A 17296-nucleotide genomic window follows, 5' to 3' on the forward strand; every position below is an offset into this window, starting at 1 on the left:
CTGCACAGGGGGTCTGCGGGGTCTGGGGACCAGCCTGCCCCTCCCCAGGCCTCAGGTTTTGCTTCCAAGGGGCTTCCTGGCATCGCCATCCTGTCCTGGCACGTGCCCCTGCAGGCAGCTGGGCCCAACCTGGGGCTCAGACCCAAGCTCAGACCACGGTTTTGGCTTTTGAGAGGCTGAGTGGGCCGGCTGCCGTGCCAGCCGGCACAGGGTTTACGTGAACCCCGCGCTCAGGCACCGGCTATCTCCCCTTCCTGGGTCCTGGGCAGCGGGTGAACGGCCTCTGAGTAGAGCATCCGACTCTGGGTCCTGTGCTTGTCCTGCCCCCAGAAAGGGTAGGGAACGATACTCGCCACCTTCGCCTGGAGTGGGGACCTCAGCTTCGCTGTCTGTGAAGTGGCGTCCGTGAAAGCTGCCCTCCCGGAGGCTGTGGGGGGAGCTGGCAGGCGAGGGCGCGGCCGGGCAGCGACTGGCCCTGTGCGTCGTCATCCGCCGGGCACACGGAGTTGCTCGTTTAATCTTCACGACTGTCCCGTCAGGCAGGCGCCGTCCCCATTGTGCGGAAGAGGCGGGAAGAGCCGAGTGGCTCGGCTGAGGTCACGCGGCGCAGTGGCTGCGCCGGGGCTCGCCCGGGGCCTGCAGGATGCCGACGCTTCCCCACAAGATGGTGGTTTTCCCGCCCCCAGAGCTCCCCCCACCCAAGGTGCCAGGCCGGCGGCTGCCACAAAACCAACCCTGTGGACGTCCATTCTGAGCCCCCCTCCAAGCTGCCTGTCCAGGGCCCCCTGGGAGGAAGGGGTGGGGGCCGGGCCCCTCGGCTGCAGACTCACCTGTCTTCCCTCTCGCCTCGCCAGACTTGTTCCAGCTGCCAAGAAGCCGGGGCCACCATCGGGTGCTGCCACAAAGGATGCATCCACACCTACCATTACCCGTGTGCCAGCGATGCGGGTAAGAGCCGGCCCAAGGGGACCGAAGGTCGGGGGACGCGGGCACAGCTCCTTGAACTGGCCCCACTTGACCCGTCGGCTTCCCTCTTCTCCTGCCCCAGCAATTCTTTACCTTCTCGTGTCTCTCGGCTGGGCCCTGTGCTGGGCAGCGCTGGCGACAAGGAGACACGTCAGCCCCCAGCCACCTGCTGGAGGCGTGCCCAGACGCACAAGGTGGAAAGCTGTACGCGAGCCGCCATTGCCGAGGGGTGCCTACAGCTGGGGAGGGTCTCAGGCTCCAAGAGCAGGGCTAGTGGGCTGGGCCTTGGAAAAAGGCTAATAGGAGTTCACCGGGTTGGAGAAAAAGGAGAAAAGAAGTTCAGTAACGAAAACTGAGTGAGATGGAAGGAGAGGAAGTTCAAGACAGACCCCCTGGCTCCACAGCACAGCTGTGGAAGGTTTAAGCAGGACGGTGGGCCCTGGAGTCAGGACCAGGCTCCCCTGCACCTGCCCCATTCTCTCCACTCCCTCGCTCACTTGACCCGCGGGCATTTATCGAGCACCTACCATCACCAGGCAGGTGGCATACTGACGGCCTGGGCCAGAGAGCCCGGAGCCCCCAGTCCTGGTGGCTTCAGCTGTGGACTGGGCGGGTCCACCGACGTCTGTGCCCTCGGTTCCCCATCTGTAAGGCGGAGGCTCGGGTCATTCCTTCTTTCTGCAGCTGTCTGGAGCAGGGAGTGAGATCACACGCACGACCCGGAAAGGGCAGCCCCGGTCCGATTTGGGGGCCAGCCCCCGCGATCTCTGGCCCCCGCCCCCTGCTGCCCTGGAGGAAGGGGAGGTTACCGTGACCCCGTCGCACGACGACAGGGCAGAGGCATCTCCGGGCAGGACCCTCCCTGCTCCCACAGCCCGGGGACCCCTCTTCCCACCCGAATGCCAGTTCCTGGCATCGGCCCGCACCGAGCCGCCCCCAGGAGCACACACGGGACTGAGCGGTGACGGTTCCTTGGCGAGGGCTGAGGCGCTAGCACCTCAGGGAGGGAGCCCACTGGAGCAGGACACGGGCCGCTCTGGCTCCACACCCTGCCCTGAGGGCCGTGGGAACCGGATTTTAATGTGGACTCCGCCACTTCACCAGACACAGGGCCCGACCTCCAGGAACAGGTGCCGCGGGCTGCAGCTCTCCTCCCACAGTGATTAGGTTCGCGCCTGCGCTCTGCCAGCCCCGCGCCAGGCCTCGCACTGTCTCCAGCGGCACCTTCACAGACAGGCTGCCTTGCCCGTGGCCACAGGACTGCAGGAACAGGGCCAGGGGGTGACTCACTGTCTGGCCGGCTCCACGTCCTGTGCGCTGTCCCCTCCGGTGTTGCAGCTTCCCAGCCTCCTGGGGGGGCTCATGTCTCAGTGGGACAGACAGGAAAACCGTGATCCTTGCCTAAAGTTACGGAGACCAGACAAGGAGAGACTGTGTGCTGAGAGATCCATCCTGAGTTGGGAGGGAATCCAGGAGGGCTTCTAGGAGGAGGTGACATTGGAGCCAGTCCTCAAGAGGTCAAGGGAGGTGGGCAGGAGCTGGCTTGTGGTGGGACATATATACCAGGCTTGGAGCGATACAAACTGTTTCCAGTGATGTCTTTGAGGGACTCCCCATATAGTAGGGCTCTCTGTAGGGCCGCAGGGGCCAGATGAGATGCCGGCCTGAGCAGAGCTGTGACGGAGCCCTGCGTTCCGGAGAGAGGGGCTGCAGGTGCAGATGGAGCCTGCGCCTCAGAGGCCTTGCAAGCACAGGAAGCAGGGCCATGCTGGGAGGAGGGGGGAGAGGGAGGCGGCCAGCGTCCCCAGGCCAGTGAGCAGGCCTGAGGCAGGGCAGGCTGTGCCACTGGTTTATTAGCCACCGGACCTTCCATGCCCAGCCTCCAGCACGTCTCAGGAGGGTGTGTGGGAGCCGGCGGGCCCTGCCGCCTGCCAGGCTGAGCTCACCCAGGTGGCCGTAGTCAGCCGGCAGCTCAGCTGAGGCTGGTGGACCCAGACGAGCTGTGGCCCCAGCTGGGCCAGCTCCTCTCTGCTCCGCATGGCCTCCCCGTTCCAGCAGGCCCAGCTGGGCAGCCCCCTCTCTCCTTCACAGAGGGGCTGCGCAGGGCCGGGTTGGGGGGGTGCCGGTTAATCCCCACATGTGCAGCTCCCTTTGGGGTTGAACTTGAGGCATCTGCCTGAGGGGTGGAGGGTTTGGCAGAGCCCGGAGGGGGCGGCGTGGGGGAGGGGCATGGAGGGGGTACAGTGGCCAGAGAAGGGGGCAGGACTAGTGAGCCTAGCAACCAGAGGGGAGGGGGACCCGGCTCCAGGCAGCAGGGGGGCACGGGGGGAACCCAGGGAGTGAGCTGGGCAGGCAGGAGCCCCCGGCAGGCACCCGGCCCCTGGTCAACACCTTGCACCTCCCCGACCCGGGTCTGGAAGTGCGGTCCTCCGTGGGGCTCTCCAGGGGTCCGGGACGGGCCCCCAGTCCGCGGGGCACCAGAGCTGCCCAGGCCCACCGACCCTGCGCCCTCTGTGAGGCAGCCCACATTGGAGCTAGCGGAGCAAGCACCAGGCCCCGGGCCACTTTGTCAGCTGGGCCCTGGCTCCCCAAGTGCAGACACCAGGAGAGGGGCTGGGGATGGGTGCCTGGCCCTCCCTCCCCGCGTCCAGAGTGGCTGCTGGGGGCGGTGGAGCATGATGCCTCTGGAAGTGCCCCCCCCCCCACTCTTTGCTTCCGGAGCCCCAAGCCCTTGACTATAGGGCCCGCGGGGCGGGGGCCCCGTGTGTGCAGCGGGCCAGGGTTCAGGCCAGCGCTATGCGCAGGACGGCGTCGGGCTTACTCGAGCGTAGGGAGGGGGAAAACATGAGCCGCCTCAGAGCTACAGCAGTTTTCAGGTCTGAGACCCCGGCTCTGGAGGCTACCCAGCCCTGCTCGCCACCCGCGCTGCCTCTAGCTGCCACTGTCCCGGTGCTGCGGCAGAGCCACCCCCAGTGATGCGAGGACTGGCTTGGCTGTTTGTGGGTCTGGGGTTCGTTCAGAACGGTGGCCCACAGGCAGGGGAGGGAAGGGGATGAGCCCAGAAGGGGTCCAGGGGGTGACGCGAGGGGACTCCAGGGGAAAAGCCAGGGCCTCCCTAGGTGGCAGCAGGCAGGGCAGTGGGGCCTGCTCGGCCATTCTCTGCTCCCCCAGGGCGGACAGCGCCATGGGCACTGCAGTACCTGCTAAGATTCACTCAGACCCGGGACCTCCCTCCCTCCCCTCCTCCCCCTGCCCCAGTGCTCAGGTCAGCCTGCCCGGCTAGGCCCCCACGGAAACAAGCCCACAGCAGACAGGCAGGAGCAGTGGGCAGGACGCCCATTTTACAGATATGAGGACCAAGGCTCAGAGAAGTGGCTGGGGCTGGAATCCAGACCTGTGGCCGCAAGGCCCAGTCCCAGTTGGTCAACACACGTTCACTGAGCACCCCCTGGGTGTCAAGGCCTACCTAGGGGCTGGGCCCGGACCACCAGGAGGGAGTGACCAGTGTGGCCCAGCAAAGCACAGCGAGGCAGGGCGAGGGGGAGAGTGGGGAGGCCTCCCCATGACATAAGGGGGTTCCAGAGGGAGGGGAAAGGAGAGTAAAGGACAGATAGGCCAGCGGGGCTGGAGGGCTGACGGAGTTCGGATTGGGTCGGATTTCAAGCAGAGGCTGACTTACTTTTTGAAAAAAAAACCCTGCAGCTGAGGGCGTCCGGTGCGGTGGGCCCCCCTCCCGGCCGGAAGAGACGCCGTTCTGACCGCACGAACTTCTCTTACTCACAGGTTGCATATTCATCGAAGAGAACTTTTCTTTGAAATGCCCCAAACATAAGGTGGGTGACCGCGAAACTCCCCTGGAGGGGCCCAGGCAGGAGAGGAGCCCCCGGCGCGGGACGGCCGGCTCCGAGCGGACCAGGCGGGAGCGGGTCGGCACGGGCAAGCCCCGGGCCACTTATACACCCCCGCACGTGCGGGAGGCGGGGCCAGCCCAGGGCGGGGCGGGGCGCGGGGACCGGCCTACAGGCAAAGCCGCAGGTGTGGCCTCGCTCTGGAGGCGCGGGCGGGGTCGGGGCCGAGGGGCGGGTCTGGAGGAGTTGACCGCTCGGCAGGTGCCCCGCAGTCAGTAACGCGCCGCGCGTCTCTTCCCTGCAGAGGCTGCCATTGTAATCCACCCCCGGCCGGAGGAAACGCCGGATCCCGCCCGCCCCCGCCGCCGCCGCCGCCGCCGAGGAGAGGAGCCGCCGGCGCAGCCCCCGGGCCTTTGCGCTACTTCCGGCGCGGGTCCAGAGCCGATCCTTGATCCGGACCCCGGATCTTGGATCTGGCCTCCTCGGGCGGAAACTAGTGGTCCCCGGTCAGGAAGAAAACAGGTTCCGGATCCGTCTGCTCCCGGAACCGGCCGGCACAGGGCCTTCTCGCCCCCATCCCCTGGCCAGGCTTGGAGAGGGGGAGCCCGCGGAGCGGCCAGACTCCTTGGAACACCCAGGCTCCGGCGTGGGTGGGAGGCCTTTAGCCTGGGGATACGCTTCTCCCCCTGGAAGTTTCAGAACGACGTGGCACACATTCCACGTGGGTCGGTAGTGGCACGCAGCTGGGCACCCTGGGAGTGGGGTGGGGTCCGAAGAGGCCGAGGCCGGCTCCCCTCCAGGACGTCTCTCCTGGAACGAGGCGGGGGGCGGGGGGAGCCGAAGCCTGTCCGGCGCAGGAGGGGGCGGAGGCTGTGCGCCCTTCCTTCCCAGCCTTGGCCAAAACCTTCGTGCGGGTCGGGAGGGCCGGGGGCCTGCGGCCCGTGCTCAGGGGATGCGGGCTCCCCGGGCGTGGGCCGGACTGGCCCCCGCTGGCTTCTGCTCGTCCCCCTTCCAGTCCGCCCCGTCCCCGGAGCCCAGCCTGGGAGCGCAAAAGTAAAAGTCGCGACCAGAGCGCACCCCCGGCAGACGCATGACCGACCCTCTGCACGACCACCGTCTCCGGGGGCCTCAGCGCCACTCGCACGGGAGCGGAGACAGCGCTAGATCCATGTACACACCTGTGTGCCCCTCTATATATATGTCACATAGAATGTATATATGTTGGGAACATGCTCGCTTCTCCCGTGTGTCGCCGCCGTGCGTCGTGTGCCCCTCAGCACGGGGCCCTTGCCGGGAAGGGGGCTCCGGCGCTGCCTCCTACCCCAAGCAGCCACCACCGGCCGGGCCCGTGCCCGCCAGTTCGTCCGCCTGTCCGTCCGTGTCCTCAGCTCTGTCCACGCTTCGATAGGCCTGATGCAGCCCCAGCCCGGGGCCGCCCTAGAAACTTCCTGTACATATGACTGTAAAACGGTGAACGTGTGTATTATATCCGGCCTCGTTATATAGTGTATATATATGTATACATATACATATATATAATATATATGAAGACTGTAAATGTTAAGACGACTAGTGTTCTTATTAGTATATTGCTTCACACTGAAGATTGTGTGTATCGAGCTGTTTCTAAAAGATGTTTATTTTCCTTAAGAGTTAAAAAAAACAGTCATTGCATTCAGAAAAAAAAAAGTCAATAAAGATACAACGATTGTTTTGGAATTCTGCAGCCCGTGGATTCGGACCAGATTCTGCTGGGAGAGGGGCCAGGCTCTGGGGGAGAGGTTGTTATGGAGGGGAGGGGAGGGGAGGGGAGGGGAGGGCTCTGGGGATCTTACTGCAGGTACAGGAAAGAAGCCCTTGCTGCCCAGCCACACCCACGTGACCTCCGGCGAGGGGACCAGGGGTCAGGCAGGTGAGACTGACACCCAGACACACAGGAAGACCCAGGTTGTAGCTCCTGCTGTCACAACAGATCCCCAAGGACATGGAGCTGTCCTCCCATGTCATCCCGGAACCCGAAGGGGGCAGAAGCTGGGAGAGGAGGCAAGAAGGCACAGCTGAGACCATAAGGACCCTAAGGGTTAGGAGATGATATAGCCCAAACGTGCGGCCCAGTGATCAGTAGGACCCAGGTCAGCTGGAGGGAATAAAGCCGGGCCTCCCAAACCGAAGCGCAGGTAGGGATGGGAAGCATTTGCCTGGGTGCTGGGGGGACGGATGGCCCAAAGGATCCCCGCTGGTTCGCACACCCCCCCAAAGGAGCAAAACCCAGATTATAAATAAGTTCATTTTTTATTCTCTGTATAAAACTTCTCAACCTATGAAAATAAAGTTTGCAAAAGGCAAAGTAACACTTGGAACCTCAGAGGCCAGGAGGCTGGCGCACCACGACCTACACTATGCACAGGTCTCCCCAGATGGGAGGGAGGCGCCGGGGGCAGGGCCCTTCGGCTCAGTGAAACGCACCCCTCTTCCCTCCGGACGGAGAGGGAAAGCCCAGGATTGGCGGCCGGTGTAACAGTTGACCCCCGGCGGCGGCCAGGCCCCGGCAATCCCCCGGCCGGCCACCAGGGGCCAGCACCATCCTGGCCGCCGCTCATCGAGTGCTGGAGCGGGCTGGGGAGGCCCCCAAGGTCAAGTGCGAAAGTCCCCGAGGGTCTCCAGCCCCCCAGGGACCGTGCACTCCGTGGGCGAGCCTTGGGCCCCGGGTCTCCGGCGCTGCCCTCGGCCGTCGAGACAGAAACAGGGGCGCTGGGGCTGGGCCGCCAGCGGGGGTCTAGCTGGAGGTTACGGTGGTCCCGCCGCCCAGGCGCATGAGCATCTGCTGGCAGTCATGCAGCAGCCGGCGGTCACCGAGCTTCTCGAGCGTGCGTGCCGCCTCGGCCAGCATGCCCACTCGCTGCCCAGGCGCTGACAGGAAGCCGGGCGGCAGGTAGCAGGAAGCCAGGAGCAACGCCTCCGCGTGCTCCCGCCTCGTGGGCCGCGGCTCCAGCTCCGCCGCCGTGCCTGCACACACGCACAGCGGCACGTCAGGGGCGGGGCCGCGCCGGGGGTGGGGCTCGGATCCCTGCCCCGCGCCCCGAGGCAACCGGCCCCGCCCCAGGCTAGCCAGCACCCGCCCCCCTCGGTCTCGGACGAGCACGGAGCCTCGCCCCTTCCGCGCCTGCCCCTGGAGCACAGACCCAGTACACAGTCGCGTGTCCCACAGAGGACAGTCGTGCCCACTGACTCTCAGGTTAGGCCTCCCATCAGGGAGCCACCACCAAGTCCCTCGGTCCCTGTGTGTCTTACACACAGCCTCCCTCTGCAGCCTCCACCTGGGCCAGCTGTCCTTCTCACCTCCTTTGCCGCAGGGGCCGGCCCTCCTCCTCAGGCTGCGGTCCAGGAGCTGGTGTGTCCGGGCCGGGCTGGCCCCTGCCATCAGCCGGGCAGTGGCTTCATGCAGGAACACCTGGGCAGGAGGGGCCAGGAGAGGTTCCAGCCAGGCCCCCACTCCCTCCCGACACCTCACAGACGTAGGTCCCCTTTGCGAGCCAGGGCCCCGTGGGCACTCACCCGCCGCATGGCAGGCCGGAAACTCTGCGCCAGACGCCTCAGGCCACTCAGGTCCCTCTGGAAGCCACGGAGCTCGAGGGCAGAGGCCTGGGCCCCACTGCCCAGGCCCGGTGAGGCCTGGGAGGGTGCCGGCGGCTTCTGCCGCTGCCACAGGCTGGTGCGCGCCACAAGGAGCAGGTCACACAGGAGCAGCTGCATGACCTGGGGTGGTGGGCAGGGCAGGGCAGGGGTCAGGGGGCTCTGGCTCTGGGAGGGAAGAGTGGGGGCCCGTGGTGCCGGGGGCCGGCTCCGGGCTGCACTGCCGAGGCACTGCACCCGCCTCACACGTGCAATGCAACAGCAATGCACCGCGGGGCCGCCCGCTCTCCAGGCCCTGCCACGCCGCTCACCCCAGCCGTCCTCCGGGGGTGGGGACGCTGAGGCCAGAGGGGGCGGCCACTCTCCCCTGGAGCCAAACCTTAGCCCCCAGTCCTGTACTGTTGGGCTGACCCTGCAGTCTTCTGCGGCCCAAGGGGGACCGTCCGGGGAGTGGAAAGGCCAAGGCCCCCGAGATCCGCCAGGCCCCTGGCCCCAGCCCTCACCTTGTCAATGGAGCTGCCAGCTGGTGTAGCGGCCAGGCTGTCCTGAAGGTACCCACTGGCCTTCTCACACACGGCCAGGCTGGCCGGGCCAGACTCTGCCTTCCCACGGCCCAGCAGGGCCCGGGCAGCCTTGAAGGTGTGCAGAGCCGCCCTGGGCAGGGGTCTCCTGTTGGGACCAAGGCAGAGGTGTGACGGTCAGACCGGGCCTCAGGCCCTCGCCGAGCTTCCCCTGCCCTGGTTCTGGCTTCACGGGAAAGAAACGGCGGGACCCCAACCGCACAGAACACAGCTGGGGGTCGGGGTGGGGGCACGGGCACGTAGCCTGCGCTCACTCGGACTCCTGCAGGGCGCGGGGCAGGTGCTCCACCAGTGGATACAGCCGCTCGGCCGCCGCCTCATCCCGCCGGAGCCAGTGGGTCACCACAGCCGTCAGCGAGGCCCACCACTTGGCCACCGGGTCTGTGCCTGCAGGAAGCAGGGCCGGAGGGGTCCCTGAAACTCGGCCACACCGCACCCAAGGCCGAGCTGCTGTGGCGCTGGGCCCGAGGGCGTCACGGGGCGGGCGGGCCTGGGGGCTCACCGGCGGTGGCAGCCATGCTGGAGCCGATGGAAAAGCTGCAGGCAGGAGCCCCGGCCACGTCAGAACAGCTGTTCAGCAGCTGCAGGTACCCGAGGGCATCGGAGAATTCCCTGTGGCAGGAGAGGACTGGCTGTCGGGACAGGTGGCAGGGGTCCTGAAACGGATGGCCCTCCTCACCTGCCCCCACGGCACAGCCTGGCTTCCTGGCTCCTCAAAGTGCGGCCGTCCCCTGCCGGGCTGGTGGGGAAACTGAGGCCATGGTGACCCGGCTCTGGCCACCGACACGGGTCCCTGGACGTAGCCTTTCCCAAGCTCCACTGGCAGGGGTGGGGGACCTGGCCTGCGGAGGCGCACAGGGACACTCACCTGTCCCCATCGGCTGACCCGGGGCCGGGGCTGGGCTGGGCCAGGCAATGCAGGGCTCGCTCCAGGAGGTGTTCACGGAACAGCTGAGTCACGTGGGCCAGGGGGTCCACTGTGGGGAGGAGTGGGCGAGTGGGGTGGGGGGAAGGGCCCCGCCTCCCCGTGCGCCGGCACTTCCCTGCACCTAGGACTCTTCCCTGGGCACGGGGGGGCCTGGCTCTGAGACGGATGAAAGCTGGGGGATAAATACTCTGCCGCGCCCCCCCCCACCCCGTGGACAGGACAACCTCGCTTGGGCACACGCCCTCCCTGACCTCCTCACAGCACAGCGGGGTTGCTCTGGGAGCACCTCCCAGAGCAACCACCTGCCCCAATCCCTCTTCCTGTTTGCCTCTGAAGAGCCCCAGGTGAGACAGAGCCGGCCTGGCCTCCCTGTTCCTGCAGCCCCCGCGGCAACAACGGACGGTGGGGCGACAGACCAGGGTGGGCAGGGACAGCAGAGATGCAGGGGACACGGACTGGCCAGGGATGAGGATGAGGGTGGGGGTGAAGGATGAGGCCAGGAACAGGGGACAGGCGCAGGGTGAGAAGGCACCTGGGTTCCCGGCCATGCTGTACAGGCTGTCCCGCGGAGCGCTGCACACGGCCCAGTCCCCATCCACGAAGAAACGGTGGCCCATAGGGTGGCAGAGCCACTGCATGGCAAGAGGCACTGAGCCGCTCTGTGCCAGGGAGGCCTGGCGGGCGCTACTCAGGAAGAAGCGCTGCGGGGGAGAGGAGCAGGCTGTCACACCAGACCCTGGGCTGAGACCCCAGAGGGCCTGGAGCCCACCCCATAACCAGCCGCCTCTCCCGGGCAGCCCTCAGCCCAGGGAGACCTCAGCCCCGTCCCCCACCAAGCCCACCAGCTACTCACTGTCAGGAAATGCAAGGCCCGGGGGAGACTGGTCTTGACCCTGAGCGCGGCGGCCACATAGATCTCAGCCAGCGTGGCCACGGACATGGCCTCCCCCGCGCACTCGGCCAGGTTCAGGGCACTCAGTGCCAGGTTGGTGGCAGCCACGTGCCCGCCCGAGTACTTCCCTGGAAAATGGGAGGGCATGACGCTGGGCGTGGCACAGAGGTGGCGGGACCCCCTCGGGCCCAGCCCTCGCCCGCCATACCCATGGTGTGCAGCTGGTGCAGCTTGTGGTAGACAAGGGCTGCATCGCGGGCACTGGTGCGGGCGTCCACCTGCAGGGCACCATCCCTCCACAGGCCCCCCGCCCGGCCTGCCAGCCAGCGGCCCACCCAGAGATGCTGCAGCAGGTGGCGGATAAGGCTCCAGAGCAGGCTGCAGGCCAGGTCCAGGTGGGAGGTGGGCAGGGGCCGGCCCAGCGCCCGCAGGGCCAGCCACAGCTGCTGGGCGGCCTGAGCAAAGTCCCCCTGCGGATGAAAGGGTTTTCCAGGTGAGAAAGGTGAGGTCAGAGCATCCCCAGCACGTGCCACCCCTCTGGCCCCGGAGAGCCCTCCATCCTGGGCTTCCGCCGTGACCTCACCAACCCCAGCAGTGCCGGCTGGGCCCCGGGGGCTCAGTGGGGGTCTGAGGGGTTAGACAGGAGTGGGGAGGACAGGGGAGAGGCATGGTGTGCCCGGCAGCTTCCCAGGTGCTGCTCAGGGTCCTAGCCCTGCCCGCCCTCCGCACCCCCGGGGTCCGGCCGCTCACCCGGGCCAGGTCCAGGTCAGCCTGCTTGCGATGCCTCCAGAAGTGCACGGCGGGGCCTGAGTGGGGCCGCGTGACCGGCTCTCCGTAGACAAAGAGCAGCGCCAAGGAGAACAGCACCAGTAGCCCGTTCATCAGCCAGACCAGTGGGGGCAGCAGCCACGGGGCCCAGCCAAGGCCCTCTGGGGGCAGACAGAGGCTGGGGACACGGCACCCAGGAAGTCCAGAGCCCCAAGCCCACAGGCCCGGGATCTACATCCCCAAGAGTCCCCCCCTCGCACTGCCCAGGCTGGCCTGTCCTACCTCTGCCCTCAGCAACCAGCATGCTGCGCCCAGGACTGTGGTAGACGCTGGTGGCATCGGAGGGGCCAGCGGGACCCCGGCTGCCCAGCAGGGAGGCCAAGGGGTTGCAGGAGAGACAGAGAAAGACAAGCACACACAGGGCCAGGCGGGAGCGGTCCAGCATGCCCCGGCTGTGGGGGGGCGGCAGCTGCTCTGGCTTCACCTGGGGGGGTGGGTGGGGCGGTGAGAACGGGGCAAGCACAGCCCAGAGAGCTCAGCTCAGAGAAGGAGGGATCAGCTCTGCCCCACAGCCTTACCGCGGGACCCCCGCCCAGCTCCCTGTCTCTAAAACGGGAGGTAGCCCATGCCCCAGTCCCGGGCCTCAGGGGATGTCGCTGGATGACAGGGAGGGGGCAACGACATGCGGCCCAACCTGGCTGTCCTCAAAGACTGGGCTGTCAGGCTCCGAGTCACTGCCGCTGCCACCACTGCTACTGCCCCTGCTGCCAAGGGACAGCGGGCTGCTCTGGAAGGGCGAGCCGGCGTCTGAGGGTGGCGGGCTCAGGGTGTCCACCACCTCTGGCTTCTCGCCCTCCATGGGCACGTCTGTGTGGCCGCCACCACCGCAGGCTGACACCAGGTCCTTCAGAGATTCTGTGGGCCAGAGAGGAGCAGGGCTGGGGTGAGGGCTACACACCCCACCCCGCCCCAAATCGGAGCTGAGGGTCTGGGAGAGCTGAGGGCCAGGGGAAGGCCAAAGAGGGGGTGAAGGGCCCCCGCAGGGTCAGAGCTTAAAGTGAGACCAGGCGTGGAGGGGAGCCAGGACTCACTGCTTTTGTGGGCAGCGGTGCGCAGACTCAGGTTCTCCTGCTTGAGTCTCTGGTTGCCCTGCTGAAGGAAGCGGATGTAGTCGATGGCCTTGCGCAAGACAGCAGATTTATTCAGCTGCAGGCGGTAGGAGGGAGATAGAGCACAGGTGGCCGGTCAGGCCAGACAAGTGGGCAGCTAGGCACAAGGGGCGGGACTGCTCTGCTACACAGCTGCCTCAGGACCTTTGCACCCGCTGTTCCTTCTACATGGAATGTTCCTCCCTAGTAGAACCTCCCTCCCAAGTAAAACGCATACAACAGCTTATGGCTAATCGCTGTCACCACCGTTCCACCTTCACGCCTTGCCCCCTTGCCCCCTCCAGGCCTCTGTTCCCATGCGCCATCACCTGTGCGAGGCCTCCCCTGACCACCCGATTCAGATCTGCAACTCCCACCATGCCTCTTCCCGCCCCGTTTTCCTTCCGGCACAGCACTCATGCCACCCGGCAAACCCCAACACGGATCTGTCCTGTCTGTTGGCACCCCGACACCCCGCCAGAACGTCAGCTGCTCAACAGCAGTATTTTTGTCTGTCTGTCCACTGCCGAATCCCCAGCACCTAGAAGAGCCCACACCGCACAGGGCCTCCATGAAGCTCAGCTGAACAGAGCCGCCAGGCCCGAGGAGTCTGAAGCCCCAGGCCTGTCTGTCCAGGTTCAGCCCCATCCTCCTCTTCCCCCCAGGTGCCTCCTCTTCCCTCCAAGTGCCTCCTTCCCCAGGGCCACCCCATCGGGGCCTCTGCCCGCACCTTGGCCTCTGTGCCCACCACCAGGTCCTTGAGCTCGACGATCTTGTCATTGATGGAAGAGCGGTAGCGTTTCTCAATGGCATTGTGAGCCGTACGCTTCTCACCTCGGCTCTGGGCCGAGCCCAGGGCCTTGCCACCGGCTGCCAGCCGGTTGATGGGCAGCTTGTCGGCGTCCACTACCAGCGGCACAGTCGCCAGGATGGTTCCGCCACTCACCAGGGTCTGCGGGGCCAGGCACGGTTAGCAGGTGGACATGCGTGCATACAAACCCCCCGCCCCCCGCCCCGCCCTGCCCAAGCCACCCACCTGCAAGGGCGCTGCCTGCACAGCCATGCCGGGGGCCAGGGAGCTGATGCCTGCCGCCTTCACGGGGGCTCCCACGTCTGTTTTCACAGTCGCCAGGAGCAGCGAGTCTGCCTTGATGAAGTGGGGCTGCAGCAGGACCTAAGGACGGGAGGGGGCTCAGCTGTGGGCTGCGGGGCTGGGGCCGCCACCTCCCCGAGGCCGGGCCAGACCCCCTCACCGGGACCTGCTGGACCTGTGAGGTCACAGTGGTTGTTCCAGGGGCCACCGTCGGGGTGGCTGTGGCCGTCAACAGCTGATGGGGAGCCGCACTCTGGACCTGGTTGTGCAAGGAGACGGGCGGGACCCCTGGCAGGGCAGCCAGTGGCAGGCCAGGCAGCGACTGCGCGGTGCTCCCCGGGGGGGTCCCTGCAGAGATAAAGGCTGGAGCTGCGGACACAGGCTGCCCTAACCCACTTCCAACCCGCCCCGCAGGTACTTATCGCCCTGTGACCCTGAATGAGTCGTTACCCTCATGGCCTCAGGTTACTATCGGGACAGTCCCTGCCTGGGGCTCTGATGCAAGCCTGCTAGCTTCCCAGCCGAGCGAGCGTATCTGCCGTGGACGCTGGGAGGCTGGGAAGCGGCGCTTCTCCAGCAGCACAGCAGGGACCCGACTTCTAGAGCCTGCAAAGTCCTCTGCTGAGACCACAGCAGACCCTTCTCCTGGTGCTCCTGCTGTGCCCCTCCCTCCACACGCCCCCCTTACCTGTGGAGAAGCCTCCAGGAGGGCTGGGATAGCCCAACACAGGGGCAGAGCTGAACTGCGATGGGGCTGGGGCCGGAAGGCGCTGGGGCAGGAGAGCCCCCGGCAGCGGCTGGAGGGTGGTCAGGGGTGCTGGTTCCTCCTTGACAGCAGGCCCCGCGGAGAAGGCAGGCACGGAAGGGTACATCTTCAGGGGGGTGGGTGCAGGCTGGGGAGGGGACGAGGGTGGGGTTGTCGCCTTGGTCCCCCCCAGGAAGCCTTCAAGTGGGGAGCTCATCGTGGAAGGAGGCGGGGACAGGCTGCCTGGGGAGCTGGCATCTGGACTGGCGGGGTCGGTGCCCCCTGCCCCGCCCGCAGCGTAGGGCGGGTCGAACAGGCCTGGGAAGTCGCTGTCTTGGTGGTTGATGAGCCGAAGCATGTCTGCGGTAAGGAGGAGAAGCTGGGTGAGGAACAGCAGGGCAGGTGTCACGGATTTGCACGCTCCACCCCCACCCCCCAACAGCGTACCTGTGGGACCCCCCAGCGTAGGGCGGGTCGAACAGGCCTGGGAAGTCGCTGTCTTGGTGGTTGATGAGCCGAAGCATGTCTGCGGTAAGGAGGAGAAGCTGGGTGAGGAACAGCAGGGCAGGTGTCACGGATTTGCACGCTCCACCCCCACCCCCCAACAGCGTACCTGTGGGACCACCGCCACGGAAACAGAAAGCCACCCCCAGGAGCCCCCACTCACAGACACCTGTGACATCTGGAGCTCTGCCAGGTGCGTCAAATGGCCTTGCAACACTGGACGAGCCCAGCGCCCCCCTGAGGCCCACCGACCTGCCCCAGGACGAGGCGAAGGCAGAACTGAGGCCTGGGCCCACAACTCCCAGCTTCAGAGCCGCCTTCGCCAACCCACTCCTCTGTGGGACAGACCAAGGCTTGGGGCAGAGCCAGCCGCTGGCCAAGTGTGTGCCAACCAGAGTGTCCCTGTGTGTTCTGGGCACAAGCCCAGACCCCGTCTGCAGCCAAGAAGCCTCGGGACCGGCTATTCAGGCTTCAGTTTCCCCTCGACAAAAGCAAACGCCGTCTGTCCTCTTTCCTCCTCATACAGACTGGACACACTGCCTGCCGCGGCCCCAGCCTGGCCACAGGCCCTCTTCCCCAGCTGGCCACCAGCAGCCTGGCTGGGTCAGCCCAGGGCCCTCTAACCCCCTGGGGGAGCCACCCACTGGGTCAAAGTGCTCTGCAGGATCCATGCGCAAATCCTGGGAGCCCGAGGTGTACCCCAGGTCCCCAGCCTGGGCTTCCACCTAGGGCTTCCTCTCACTGGGCCTCAGTTTCCTCACCTGCACAAGACAGATGAGACCCTTTGTGGCAGGATGGCCACACGGAGGGGAGAGTCAACGTCGCCTGAGTCCCTCCTACTGACAGGTGCCAGGCAGGAAAGTGACTTCAGGGGACCTCCTTACGGCCTCCAGGAGAGCGAGATGGGGGTGCCAAGCTCAGCCTCCTGGGTCCTCAAACAGAAACGCGTGGTGGGCCCTCCAGGTTTGCACAGGTCATGGGGCATAGAGTGCTTTCACCTGCAGGACCTGCTCGCTCCCCAGGCTTCATGAGCCCCTTTGACAGATGGAGAAACTGAGGCCCAGAAAGAAAAACTGGCTGAACCCAGGGGGCCCACTGTCTAGCAAGCTCAAGAAGCCCTCCAAAATAGGAGCCCCAGGAGACAGAAGGACAACCGGCCCTCCTCCCTGAGGAGGAGAGGATGCGGGAAGGCCACCCTCTCACGCCAGACGTGGGGGTGACTACTGAGGTTGGGGAGGGGTCCGCCAGCTCCCCTGAGAGCCGGGAGCGGGTACACCTCCCCTCAGGGCACCGGGGATGAGGACCCCGCGATGCAGATGGAAACTGTAATAAAGAGGTGGGGTCCTCCAAAAAATACCTTCGAACGTGCAGTCCATGGCTCCGCGGCCTGCGCCCGCCGCCCCTCGGGGCGTCCAGGCGGCTGGCCTGCCGGTGTCCGCGCGCTGACTTCACCTGCGTGGCCGGCCGCGCTTTAAAGCAGCCGAGCGCGCCGCCGGTCCCGCCCCCGCCGGCCCCGCCCCCGCCGAGCGGCCCCGCCCCGCCGAACGGCCACGCCCTCCAGGGGCCGCGGGCCGGGCATGGGGTGAGCGCGCGCGGCCAATCAGCGGCCGCGCCACCGCCTCCTGGGGCCCCGCCCCACCCCCGCGGTGCGCGGCTCGGCTTGAGCCCCGCAGGGCCGGATGGGGCCGGGGTTACTCGCGGACGCCGGCCCTCAACCCGCTCGGCGCCGACGTCCGCAGGGGTTACTGGAGGTCACGTCCCCCTGCTCCCACCACCTCCGAGAGCGCGGCGGAGCGGGCGTGGGGCCGGCCAGGGGTGCCCCAACTCCGCATCCAAGTCTCTGCCGCACCCAACCGCATGGACCCCTGACAACAGGTCACTGTCGGGAAACTGAGGAAGGGAAACCGCTACCCCTAAGTGCCCAGCCATAACAACCGGAGCTGACGCCCCACACAGGCATCCCTTTGCAGAGGGGCCTGGGTGTGGGATGGCGGGTCGGTGAAGGCCTCACCCCCTCCCCCGCCCGACCAGCAGTCTCTGGGTGAAGCCTGATTCACTCACTTATTCATTGTAGGGCCGGGGAGTCCAAGAGGCAGCCCAGTCCCTGGGACAGAAGGTGAGGAAGTCGTAGGGTGACAGGCTCTGGGGGTCTTTGGAGGGGTACCTGGGCCTATCTCCCCTCCTGTGTAA

The 17296-nt window shown here is 66.4% G+C and overlaps 2 protein-coding genes across 6 annotated transcripts in view; one reads left to right on the forward strand and one right to left on the reverse strand.

The window, feature by feature from the left end:
* The window catches only part of RAI1 (retinoic acid induced 1), a 16134-nt gene extending 9168 nt beyond the window's left edge, over nucleotides 1–6966 (forward strand). The window contains exons 3-5 of the mRNA XM_055090537.1: nucleotides 855–948; nucleotides 4750–4799; nucleotides 5119–6966. Of these exons, the coding sequence (XP_054946512.1) occupies nucleotides 855–948; nucleotides 4750–4799; nucleotides 5119–5133 (159 nt within the window). The 3' untranslated portion in view covers nucleotides 5134–6966. The remainder of the gene's footprint in view (nucleotides 1–854; nucleotides 949–4749; nucleotides 4800–5118) is intronic.
* A 123-nt stretch (nucleotides 6967–7089) lies between these two features.
* Nucleotides 7090–16572, reverse strand: SREBF1 (sterol regulatory element binding transcription factor 1). Of its 5 annotated transcripts, XM_055090499.1 has the most exons (20): nucleotides 16464–16572; nucleotides 15067–15128; nucleotides 14546–14750; nucleotides 14018–14205; nucleotides 13801–13938; nucleotides 13495–13716; nucleotides 12708–12822; nucleotides 12311–12531; nucleotides 11899–12100; nucleotides 11599–11777; nucleotides 11057–11318; nucleotides 10810–10976; nucleotides 10489–10657; nucleotides 9897–10005; nucleotides 9531–9640; nucleotides 9283–9415; nucleotides 8951–9116; nucleotides 8370–8570; nucleotides 8154–8265; nucleotides 7090–7820 (listed from the first exon to the last, which is right to left on the reverse strand). In XM_055090499.1, the coding sequence occupies exons 1-20, from the start codon at nucleotides 16480–16482 to the stop codon at nucleotides 7591–7593; spliced, it is 3210 nt and encodes a 1069-aa protein (XP_054946474.1). In that variant the 5' UTR covers nucleotides 16483–16572; the 3' UTR covers nucleotides 7090–7590. The 5 variants fall into 5 exon arrangements, with proteins under 5 accessions (XP_054946474.1, XP_054946471.1, XP_054946472.1 ...); XM_055090496.1 differs by lacking the exons at nucleotides 15067–15128; nucleotides 16464–16572 and having other exon boundaries at nucleotides 14033–14205; nucleotides 14546–14990; XM_055090497.1 differs by lacking the exons at nucleotides 15067–15128; nucleotides 16464–16572 and having other exon boundaries at nucleotides 12708–12765; nucleotides 14546–14990.
* Nucleotides 16573–17296: the final 724 nt, after the last annotated feature.

This window comes from Physeter macrocephalus, chromosome 14, assembly GCF_002837175.3.
Source record: "Physeter macrocephalus isolate SW-GA chromosome 14, ASM283717v5, whole genome shotgun sequence".
NCBI classification, from domain to species: domain Eukaryota; kingdom Metazoa; phylum Chordata; class Mammalia; order Artiodactyla; family Physeteridae; genus Physeter; species Physeter macrocephalus.